The following is a 13,063-nucleotide window of genomic DNA, read 5'->3' as shown; positions in this document are numbered from 1 at the left end:
AATCAGAAACTGTTTTTTAAGGGCTTCAAAACAGAGCCGTATCGAAAAATTGGGGCACATTTCGTAGCGGAGGGGCCTGAGAACTGACTTTCATAAGTAATCAAAATGCAATTTAGTGTTATGTGTTTACTACAGTTTAAGCAATACATAAACACAATCAACGGGCAGATAATACACAATAAAATAATCTTTGGAATAATAATAATAATGTAATAACGTAATAATAATAATGTAATAACAACGAATTATTAATTTTATTTTTTATGCTGTTAAATGGTTAAACAAATAGTTATGGAAGAACAACATATAAGAGCATGTTAATGAAACATCACAAAATAACAGGTTTATATGAAATTGCAGTTGTCGTAATGACAGTTGTAATCATCTGTTTCTCCATGAAATGTTCACTTTTCCATGAAATTTTAAAAACATTTTTTCTCTTAGTCGGAAGGGGGGGGAGTAATTGGTTCCGAAGGCACATTTTCACTCACTTCGCACACCCTATAATCAGGCCCTGCATCTGACGATTATGGTGTTGAATGAGATACAGTCAGTCAGTTACGTGATTGGAATAAAAAGAAAACCGTTACCTTGAGCAGACGGATCTTTCACTTCGGTTTCAGCTTCGACCTGTTCATCTGAGTTTAAGGACATAAAAAGATGAAAAGAAACTACATGTTACATAGTTTAGTGATGTTCATGTGGACCGAAGTCCAGTCTGATATTGCACTTTGATCCCGGCCAGATGGTTCGAAGTTGAGAAACGGAACGGAAAATGGACAAAAAGGAAGACAAGAGTAAATATGAAAGAAATGAGAGGAAACAAAGACTGTTAAGGTGTAATCAAACAAAGCAGAAAGGTTTAAATTGCGGTTGTTTTGGGGTATTTTTTCCTTTTTGGAATATTTCAAATGGTTTCAACTGTTTTTTTATTTTTCTTCTGTTTTGTTTATTATTCCTATTTATCACTCAGTGATTTTACCCATTAAGGTAACAATAAAAACAAAGGCGTATGAATTTGTACAAATTTATTCTAAATATGAACGAAAGAAAGATTCCAAACCACCATTAAAATCGAGAATAAGCAAAGATTTAAAATACACGCCAAGCCACCAGAATAGAATCAAGAACATATTGTTGAACAAGAACATACACAGAAACTCACAGCAATGCCACCTTGTGATATTGTTGCGAATTACAGCGCATGCCTACAGCATCAAATGCTGGATTTCGTCGCATGATGAAATCCTTCAGATGGAAGCCTTCACTAAAATACTGTTTCCATGGCAGCTACTGAAAGAAAAATGGGGGTACAAAATAGTGATTTTGTACGTAGGCCTGGCTCAGTGGTCAGAGTACTGGGCTGCATATCGAAATATCACAGGTTCACGCTATTGAACACACTCGAGCAAATCTTATAGCGACCCGTTGTGTTTACTATTTGTGCTCGCTCTTTTAACGCCCCTCTAATCTTACACTGCTAAATTAGCTACCTTTCTTTTAGACTGGTAGTTCAGATTTAGGGCCAACTACCTTGCTTAGCAGATACTAGAACTATCATGCTGTTTGCTTTTGGTTTATTGCAAAACTGTTCCCACAGCGGGAAATCGAATATCGAATTTTAGAGATGTAAATTCGTCACGTTACCGATGAACCACCAAGGGACCTACGTTGTAACAGATAAGAGGTACACATGGGTAACAGATATTTACTGATAGCGAGCTCCGACATTTGGTATTACTAATTGATTATTACCCAGAGTTGTTCCATCCGAGCCCTCTCGAAGGTTCAGAGAGGCCCGGGACACTTCTGTCTGGCTATAATTATGATAATAACAAAAGTGGCTTATGAAAACATTCATAAGATAACCATTAGTCCAACAGAAAAGTGAAACACAATTTGAATATTTAATTTGTATGCATAACTTGCAGCTCTGAGCTGAGTGAGAGATAGTGTGTGTGTGTTTCACGTTTTGGTCCGAAATAAAACAAATGCAAAAAAATAATGAAAAGTGTGTAAATTTGAGGCCAATTTGAGCTTGAATCCTGGGCTAAATGGCCCTTCTGCTCCACATGCAACTAGTCCTTGACCCAGCTCTTATATCTGTATATCGAACTTGGTTCTAACAATGTGGCTTATAAACATATGACAGTGATTAACTGACAGCTCAACTGCGTTCTCTAGTGGTCAGTCACATAAACTACCCACACATAAACAAAAAGAGTTTTTATATTTAATTACACCCCAGTGGCTCAGCGGCAAGTCTGCAGGATCAAACTGCAGAAAAACAACAACAAAAAACAAACACATACATGCACAAAAACGGATTTCTATACCCCAGGTGGGCACAGAATAGATAGCCCATTACGAGGCTTTCTACTTAGCAACAAACAAACAATTTATATATATATTAAATTTTCCTCTCAAGGTGGCAACTAGTAAGAATGACGTTCCTTGAGACAACAGAATAATTTATCAAAATGCAACAGCAGTATATCTATATCTATATATACACAATCGTTCATCCATATCCTTATCTACCAGCTCTGCCCGTATTTTATGTTCTAGCGATTCCACTTTCTGTGTTTAATAATCCTTTACCGACGTGCCTCAAAGGTCTGACTTTTAAAAAAAATTCACCCGGTTTGTCTAAGTCGAGACGATCGTTTCCTGTTCTGCTACTATAGTAACAATTACTCTATAATGATACTGTACTTCCCCCCCCCTCATATTGATCACATGTGTAGATTTAAGGGTAAGAATAAACCCAAGGAGGTCTGAACATTTCAAGTTATTTTGGGATTTTCCCTCGGTTCTGAAAACAAACAAACGAGTCATTACTTGCTGCCATGGTTACAACGTCTGGAAGACTTCCTAAGAAGGAGGCTCATGCTCGTTAAACGATACATTTAAATTATTCAAGAAATACGAACAGAAATCATTTGCTGTCAATTCTTTAAATCCAGCCATTTGTTATCTTATTTTTCTTATTTTCTAATAAAATTTAGAACAAAACATTAATAGAACTGTTTCTAGACGAGAATTGAACCATGACTAACTTACCTGTGTTATAATTTTAGTTAAAATAATTATTTCATAACGTATACATGTAGGGTAAGGAAAATTAAACAGAGACGGGTTCATATATACACATGAATATTTCTAACATTGAAATGTCACGTACAACTACTTAATGGTTGCAGCTTTACTATATCTAAATGATATATCGATAACAAAATTTGTTATGACTGTTGTATGGTTTTTATTAAAACAACTATTACTGTTTGTGTAAACAGTGAGTGTGTTGTTATTTGTGTAATCAGTGAGTGTTGTTGTTGTTTGTGTAAACAGTGAGTGTTATTGTTGCTTGTGTAAACAGTGAGTGTTGTTGTTTGTGTAAACAGTGAGTGTTGTTGTTTGTGTAAACAGTGAGTGTTGTTGTTGTTGCTTGTGTAAACAGTGAGTGTGTTGTTGCTTGTGTAAACAGTGAGTGTGTTGTTGTTGTTTGTGTAAACAGTGAGTGTTGTTGTTGCTTGTGTAAACAGTGAGTGTGTTGTTGTTGCTTGTGTAAACAGTGAGTGTGTTGTTGTTGCTTGTGTAAACAGTGAGTGTGTTGTTGTTGCTTGTGTAAACAGTGAGTGTGTTGTTGTTGCTTGTGTAAACAGTGAGTGTGTTGTTGCTTGTGTAAACAGTGAGTGTTGTTGTTGCTTGTGTAAACAGTGAGTGTGTTGTTGTTTGTGTAAATTGTGAGTACAGTAAAAGCTTTGTTATCCGCCATCTTCGTATCCAGTGTTCATTGCAATTCCATCCGGAATGTTTGGGAACGCTCTCGAAAGTCCACGACTGTAGTTAACCGACGCTGCCGTTTAGTGGCGCTGTCTTAACTTTATTTACATTTTTTTCCCACCACCGAGTTTCAGTGACTATTGAATGTGTAGTTGACTTTTTTGACAAAACCTGAACAGTAAGCTGGCAAGGTTTCACCAGAACATTCATTTGGCGAGTGCATTAGAACATGCTATATTACTTTCTGGCACCTACTCCCAGTGGTATGTCTGCAACGTTAAAAACCGGGTTTCGATACCCGTGATAGGTAGAGTACAACTAGCCCATTGTGTAGCTTTGTAGTTAATTACAAACAAACAAAAATTGTGAGTTTGTTTAATATACTTTACTTATTAATGCTTTCATACAGTTGAAGGTTTTTTTCTTACATTTGTTATTGTTTAAAACTATTATTGCTGTAGATTTTGTGGAAATAATGTGCTTTATAAAACTAACAAGGTGCCAACACTTTCCCTATAAAACATTGTTGGTGAAACACTTTTTAACCGGATATAAATATTTAATGTACCATTATCAATTATTGTTTGTAATAGTGAATACTATGTGTTTTTTACGGATTTGAAAGTTAGTGTTGTGAACTTTTGGTTAATTACCGAGTAATTAATTGTGTCAAAATACGGAGTATATTGTTTGTTTATATATAAATAAATAGTAATTATAACAATTTTATTTTATTAAAAAGTGAAAGTATTGTGCATGGCGTACACAATCCATAGGATACAAATATCTCGAAATGGAATAATGTTTTGTTTTTTTTATAATTAGTGGGTACTTGTAGAAAGACAAATGTATTATGTTTTTGACATATGGATCGAAATGGCTTGTTTTATGAGCAGATGAAATGCAATATAGCAATTTCTTTAAGTCAATAGTGACGTCACGTTTATGTTTATTTTGTTTTTTAAGACTTACGATTGATATCCATCAAAAGGCAAGACGTCCATTCGCTCAAGGAGATTTTCTTGTCATGGTCAAAATCACAATGTCTCGTAAAGGTTTTAGCACACAGTCGCGGCTCCACAATTTTTTTGGCCATTCTCTGGAGGTCACGCACTTCCTTTCGTCTTAGTATGCCATCTCTGTTGTTGTCCAGTTGTCCGAATTTCCAATAAATTGCTTGTTTCTCCTCAGTGTCGGACTGGACGACTGAACATGAAATAAAGTATATCTGAGGCTGAAATAAAATACTAGTGTTTAACACCAACTAATTGCTAATGGACTAACTACGCTCTACCCATCGTACGGATTGTTATATGTCTTTAAGCTTACCGTTGAGTTACGGGGGGAAGGGCTTATAATTATTAACCCTAAATAAAGGTTTACGCATAGTAATTGGTGTATTTTACACTAAATCATGTTTCAAGGGTAGCAACCACTAAGATTAACCCTAATTAACTGTTTAAGGTAGCAACGGAAGTATTTAACTCTAAATAATTATTTAAGCATATAAACTGGTACTTTTAACCCTAATTAACTGTTTAAAAGTAGCATCAGGCGTATTTAACCCTAAATAATGATAGCCTATGAACCGGTATGTTTAACCCTAAACTAAATAACTGTTTAAGGTAGCAGCAGGCGTATTTAACCGTGAATAATGATTTAAGCATATCAACTGGTATGTTTAACCCTAATTAACTGTTTAGGGTAGCAACAGGCGTATTTAACCCTATCTAATGATTTCAGCAAAGAAACCAATATAATGGTTTACAAAATTCATCTAATAGTTAACTTTTGATCTGACAATCTTTCATGAGTGACGTTTTTGGGATTAAACAGTAACGCATATTCACAACAGCATATTTATTCACTTGAAATCACGATATTTTACGCCTCAGAGACAAGGAAGTGACATCGCTAAAAAAAACAATCTCGTAGAAATTACTGACAAAATTAGAAGTGCTATCTCAGTTAGTCCTTTGGAAGAGCTTTGGAATTCGGAGCTGACAAACAGGGGCTCCATTCTTTAGCGAGGATGATGGATGCTGTTGAATGGCCGCCTTCCTTCTGGTCAGTAGTCCAAAAATAAGGATCGTGATAGATACAGTTGGTAACTTTGCCATAAATACAAATACATTAAGTTCAAAGAAATGAAATGCTTTTATTATAATTCAAAACTAACGAAATTGTAATAACAATATATATATATATTTACATACTAAACGTACATATACCAGATCATATGAACCGTATGTCAGGTGTATTATTATTATTATTAAATGAATCTATATGATTATAATTTATTTCTACTGCAGTATTATGATAAAGTAAAAAACAAAGCTTGCACGTTTATCCCGTTACTCTATAATTGTTTTGTTTGTTTGTTTTTGAATTTCGCACAAAGCTACTCGAGGGCTATCTGTGCTAGCCGTCCCTAGCAGTGTAAGACCAGAGGGAAGGCAGCTAGTCATCACCACCCACCGCCAACTCTTGGGCTACTTTTTTACCAACGAATAGTGGGATTGACCGTCACATTATAACGCACCCACGGCTGAAAGGGCGAGCATGTTTGGCGCGACGGGGATGCGAACCCGCGACCCTCAGATTACGAGGTCGCACGCCTTAACACGCTTGGCCATGCCGGGCCTACTCTATAATAATAAAGTAATAAGTTGATATAGAGTAACAGGTTAAACATGCAAGTCCAGTTTACGATCCCTTTAATATAAATTACTTGTCCCGGTCCAGCAAAGGTTTTTAATTAAATAGTAACATGTTGACGTCTTTGACTCTTTAATTTTGACTTTAGACATTAATGGATCGGACGGGGCCGAGTTACTACGTACAGGGCTGCGTTCTTTAGGGTTCAACGTTCAAGCACACGACATTCCTTTTCGTACTTTCAGCTGTAAACACGTTCTGAAAATGATAAAGCCTGATAAAGCCCTTGTAGCGGCGGGTGCTACAGATGAGCTTCTCTCCTTTTACTTAATGGTTCCAAACTTGGAACGACTATACTAGAACCATGAAAGCATCTGATTTGATTTTTCAGGATGAGAAGTGAAATACATTCAAACATTAATAGATTATTCGTGGCACAGTAAGAGAAGAACGCCTGCATTTTCAAGAGATTTAAACATTTATTATTATACATTTATATGTTAAGCTTACGAACGCAAAACAAATATAAAAGATGTGTGAAACATTTAAACTAAACTCTTTATTATAACAAAACAATAATGGCACAAGTCTACTATTTATCAAAGTTCTCAAAATGTTTAGCCTGAGGCCCTCCAAGACTTAACAATTCACGTTGATTTAGTAGAAATTTAGATAACAAGAACTCTGAGGGGTCTACCTTTCACAATAATTTTTTTCGATAAAACACACACACACGCAAAACGCAAATATGAACAACGTTGTGCAGTCGTTTGATAAATAAAATATTCATTGAAAACACTGTTTTAAGTATCTGCACGTGCGGAGGCCTTCCAGTGACCTCTTGAGGACATCAATTAGGGAACCAGCCACTATTCTTAGACAACACTTGTTTTGCAGTCTCTAGGAGCTCGGAACTACACTGAAGGTAGACAATTATATAAGCATATATTTTTTTTTATGAAGTTATATTACAATCAGCTTGTCATTTATTTAACTTGGGAAAGTATAACACTACAAACCGAGGTTAGAATCCCTCTAGGTAGGGCAGCACCGATAGCCAGTTGCCACTCCCGAAAAGTAATGTGGGTAAATTCGTAAAACGTCCTATTGTGATAGTCTTCCATGATTAACGTCTTTCTCTCCCAACATGATTGCTGATGTTCACGATGCAATAGTACATGGAAAATGATAAATTTAAATCCCATAGTACATCACGAGCATTAATATCGTATATACTGTTATAGTTATAGTTAAAATGAACCACGGTAGATTAATTAACTTCAAAACGACGATCACGGGTCGGGAGTTGTCCATTCGGTCAGACAAACATTACCCAAGAACTGGTGGTAGGTGCTGTTCATTGATTGTTTTACCCATAATCCATCAGTTACAAATGAGGGATTGCTATACACGTACACACACACACATCGTTTCTGTAGGTGTGGTTTGTTTGAATATTTTGAATTTTCGTGCAAAGCTACACGAGGGCTATCTGAGCTAGTCGTTCTTAATTTAGCAGGATAAGGCTAGAGGGAAGGCAGCTAGTTATCACCACCCACTACCAACTCCTGGGCTACTCATTTACCAACGAACAGTGGGATTGATCATAACATCATAACGTCCCTACGGCTAAAAGGAGCGAGCATGTTTGGTGTGACGGGGATTCGAACTCCCAACCCTCAGATTACGAGTCGAGTGCTCTAACTACCTGGCCATGCTGGGGCCTCTGTAGGTTTGGACGCAAATTCTGAAACATATAAACTTACCATCATTAGGAGGACTGGGTAACCGTTTAAACTCGGACTTGAAGATGTTGACAAGGTTGTTGTTGAAGGTCGTTCTGTCAACGTTACTGCATGCTAGATGAAGAAACGTTTTGTAATAAACGTTAATTAATGGTTAGTAATTAACACTTGATTGATAACTCATATTTGAGGGCATTTTCACAAGATAATTTGATTTTCTTTAACGAACACAAAAATCGAAGTAATTTATATGCGGTTTGACTTCTATTTTTTATAGTGTGTTACAGTATCATTTATATGGGATTTCAATCCAATCTTCTATAGTGTATTACAATACAGTTTATAAGAGATTTGGCTTCTATCGCCTACAGTGATCTAATCAAAATAAAGGTGGTGCCATAATACAATTAAATGTGCGACTTAATCCAATCAAAATTATTGGTTACAATGGTTCAAGTTGGGGCTTGATGGTGGGTAAAATAAAATACACGACCTGGCTAACAAATGAATATTTGTTCCAAAACTCGTATGAGTGATATAATTGTGTAGCTATCAGTTTTTATTTCATTCATTTAAGTCGAACAATTATTCCTTTTGTCACTTTACAATTTGTCACACCCAAAATGCTATTGATTACATACCGTGACATTTTGTCAATACACACCAGAAACCATATCAAATAAGAAAGTGACACTCATTACTAAACTATATTGACTATAGGAGCGCAAACCTATTAATCAGAACTCACTGATACTTCACAGAACCAACCAGATTCTCTAAAACATATGATGGCAGTTTTCAGCTACTAAACAGTGTTAATTATTTCCTTTATAGCAACATCATGGAACTTAGATTAAGAGTTCATTGTCTTCACCTAACGGTAGATCTTCTTGTGGACTACATAATGTTGATCTTCAACTAACGGTAGCTCTTCTTGTGGACTACATAATGTTGATCTTCAACTAACGGTAGATCTTCTTGTAGACTACATAATGTTGATCTTCAACTAACGGTAGATCTTCTTGTAGACTACATAATGTTGATCTTCAACTAACGGTAGATCTTCTTGTGGACTACATAATGTTGATCTTCAACTAACGGTAGATCTTCTTGTGGACTACATAATGTTGATCTTCAACTAACGGTAGATCTTCTTGTGGACTACATAATGTTGATCTTCAACTAACGGTAGCTCTTCTTGTAGACTACATAATGTTGATCTTCAACTAACGGTAGATCTTCTTGTAGACTACATAATGTTGATCTTCAACTAACGGTAGATCTTCTTGTGGACTACATAATGTTGATCTTCAACTAACGGTAGATCTTCTTGTGGACTACATAATGTTGATCTTCAACTAACGGTAGCTCTTCTTGTAGACTACATAATGTTGATCTTCAACTAACGGTAGATCTTCTTGTGGACTACATAATGTTGATCTTCAACTAACGGTAGATCTTCTTGTGGACTACATAATGTTGATCTTCAACTAACGGTAGATCTTCTTGTGGACTACATAATGTTGATCTTCAACTAACGGTAGCTCTTCTTGTAGACTACATAATGTTGATCTTCAACTAACGGTAGATCTTCTTGTGGACTACATAATGTTGATCTTCAACTAACGGTAGCTCTTCTTGTAGACTACATAATGTTGATCTTCAACTAACGGTAGATCTTCTTGTAGACTACATAATGTTGATCTTCAACTAACGGTAGCTCTTCTTGTAGACTACATAATGTTGATCTTCAACTAACGGTAGCTCTTCTTGTAGACTACATAATGTTGATCTTCAACTAACGGTAGATCTTCTTGTAGACTACATAATGTTGATCTTCAACTAACGGTAGCTCTTCTTGTGGACTACATAATGTTGATCTTCAACTAACGGTAGCTCTTCTTGTAGACTACATAATGTTGATCTTCAACTAACGGTAGCTCTTCTTGTAGACTACATAATGTTGATCTTCAACTAACGGTAGATCTTCTTGTGGACTACATAATGTTGATCTTCAACTAACGGTAGCTCTTCTTGTAGACTACATAATGTTGATCTTCAACTAACGGTAGCTCTTCTTGTAGACTACATAATGTTGATCTTCAACTAACGGTAGCTCTTCTTGTAGACTACATAATGTTGATCTTCAACTAACGGTAGATCTTCTTGTGGACTACATAATGTTGATCTTCAACTAACGGTAGATCTTCTTGTGGACTACATAATGTTGATCTTCAACTAACGGTAGATCTTCTTGTGGACTACATAATGTTGATCTTCAACTAACGGTAGATCTTCTTGTAGACTACATAATGTTGATCTTCAACTAACGGTAGCTTTTCTTGTAGACTACATAATGTTGATCTTCAACTAACGGTAGATCTTCTTGTAGACTACATAATGTTGATCTTCAACTAACGGTAGCTTTTCTTGTAGACTACATAATGTTGATCTTCAACTAACGGTAGATCTTCTTGTAGACTACATAATGTTGATCTTCAACTAACGGTAGCTCTTCTTGTAGACTACATAATGTTGATCTTCAACTAACGGTAGATCTTCTTGTAGACTACATAATGTTGATCTTCAACTAACGGTAGATCTTCTTGTGGACTACATAATGTTGATCTTCAACTAACGGTAGCTCTTCTTGTGGACTACATAATGTTGATCTTCAACTAACGGTAGCTTTTCTTGTAGACTACATAATGTTGATCTTCAACTAACGGTAGATCTTCTTGTAGACTACATAATGTTGATCTTCAACTAACGGTAGATCTTCTTGTAGACTACATAATGTTGATCTTCAACTAACGGTAGATCTTCTTGTAGACTACATAATGTTGATCTTCAACTAACGGTAGCTCTTCTTGTAGACTACATAATGTTGATCTTCAACTAACGGTAGATCTTCTTGTAGACTACATAATGTTGATCTTCAACTAACGGTAGCTCTTCTTGTAGACTACATAATGTTGATCTTCAACTAACGGTAGATCTTCTTGTAGACTACATAATGTTGATCTTCAACTAACGGTAGATCTTCTTGTGGACTACATAATGTTGATCTTCAACTAACGGTAGCTCTTCTTGTGGACTACATAATGTTGATCTTCAACTAACGGTAGCTTTTCTTGTAGACTACATAATGTTGATCTTCAACTAACGGTAGATCTTCTTGTAGACTACATAATGTTGATCTTCAACTAACGGTAGATCTTCTTGTAGACTACATAATGTTGATCTTCAACTAACGGTAGATCTTCTTGAGGACTACATAATGTTGATCTTCAACTAACGGTAGCTCTTCTTGTAAACTACATAATGTTGATCTTCAACTAACAATAGATATTCCTGTTGTAGTTCACATGCAGTTTAACTTTCTAAGAGAGCGACAATTCTTTATAAGCTAATATGATATTAAGAGGTCGGCTCGCTCACAAGAAAGGGTTTTATTTAACATCAGGTCACATTAGGTTATCTGTGTCAACTGCGGGGAATTGAACCTCAGATTTTAGTTTAACAATGCAAGTTCGTAAACCTCCTGTTATTTCACTGGAATACCTCAAGATAGGAAGATCTGACGGTTGTTGAAAAACGTGAGGCAAATTTGTTGACAACATTTCTGATGTAGAAGTGTAAACCCTTACCGATACGGTTTTATTGATGCCAGCAACTATTTTCGGCAATGCAAGTCAGCACTGATGACCTATTTTATTTTAATGTTCTTACCCACAATGCACCTCGTGTTACTTTAATGTCTTCTTAAAAGAAATAAAAGTTGAATAAACGGGGGTATATAATAAATAAATGGTGACGAAAGTTACATTTGGAGTTGAGTTGGCGTAATGAATGATAGATAACGCAAATTGAGTTGCAATGAGTGAATTAAGCCCCATCCGCCTGTGCTCTACAACCCAGGACAGGTTGAAGGATCTCAATATTCAACTTAGTGTACCTGAACGTGTGGTAAAGAATATATCAGCACTTAAATCGAAGCAGAAACAGAACAACTGATTTATGGTATTATATCAAAAATGAATGATACGTCCTCTAGCCGTCGCCATTTTTATCTTCTTCTGGCAGTCTCTTAAATTCAAGTATTCTAAATTACAATATATATTAAACGTCTTGGAACCTATTTTAGTCGGCAGAACGAGACGTTAAAGGTATAAAGTTTTAATGTGACATTAACACGCAAGGCCACCGAGAAAGGCCCTGTTCTTACAGGCCGAAAGCTTCAAACAGGAAAAACAAAATGGTTGTGGACTGTTTAAGAATTCAGTCAACTTATTGCCTCTGGTCTATCAGTTGTGTGTCAAGAAAACCATACGATTCGTCGAAATATTGTTTGATAAATTACTTAAGTATTACAAGCACAAACCAATGTACATTGTACAATGTACTCATGACAGTTAGAAAATGTTAGGAACTCCATCAAACTATGTTATCATGTTTGGTATGATATCGGTAGGAAACTGTCAAGAAGTTCATTAAAGTAACTCTGTAGACCGTGTGTTCATCATTATGAACGGACACTGACCATTTTGACAGGACAATGATCAATAATATTCTACACATGTCTACCAAATTTCACCAAAATTCGATCATGTTTGGCTGAGTTATAAAACAAATATAGATTTTTTTGGATATGCTTAACCTTGCTGTGATCTTGACTTATGACCTGGACATTCCAAAAAGTAAAAACGTGTAAATTAGGTCATATTCTTTTGTCCAAATTCATTCAGCTGTTTTTGAGAAATTTTGTTGATAAACATACATACAGGTGTGAAAATGTATTGGTCACAGGGTATAAATGGTCACAAAGTCGAAGGTGAAAATGTTAATATATTGTTATAAAAATCAGTAAAAAA

At 35.8% G+C, this 13,063-nt stretch overlaps 1 protein-coding gene across 4 annotated transcripts in view; it reads right to left on the bottom strand.

Annotated features, from left to right (window-relative positions):
- The window catches only part of LOC143231110 (SPARC-related modular calcium-binding protein 1-like), a 63,642-nt gene that overhangs the window by 21,921 nt on the left and 28,658 nt on the right, over window positions 1-13,063 (bottom strand). For 2 of the 4 annotated variants that reach the window (XM_076465708.1, XM_076465710.1), the window contains exons 5-7: window positions 8,211-8,303; window positions 4,759-4,992; window positions 591-671 (exon numbers count right to left, since the gene is read on the bottom strand). In XM_076465708.1, the coding sequence (XP_076321823.1) occupies window positions 591-671; window positions 4,759-4,992; window positions 8,211-8,303 (408 nt within the window). The remainder of the gene's footprint in view (window positions 1-590; window positions 672-4,758; window positions 4,993-8,210; window positions 8,304-13,063) is intronic. The other 2 variants (XM_076465709.1, XM_076465711.1) reach the window with 2 other exon arrangements.

Source organism: Tachypleus tridentatus, chromosome 10 (genome assembly GCF_004210375.1).
Source record: "Tachypleus tridentatus isolate NWPU-2018 chromosome 10, ASM421037v1, whole genome shotgun sequence".
Lineage (NCBI taxonomy): Eukaryota > Metazoa > Arthropoda > Merostomata > Xiphosura > Limulidae > Tachypleus > Tachypleus tridentatus.
The sequence above is the reverse complement of the archived record's forward strand: the minus strand, read 5'-3'. Positions and strand labels throughout refer to the sequence as shown.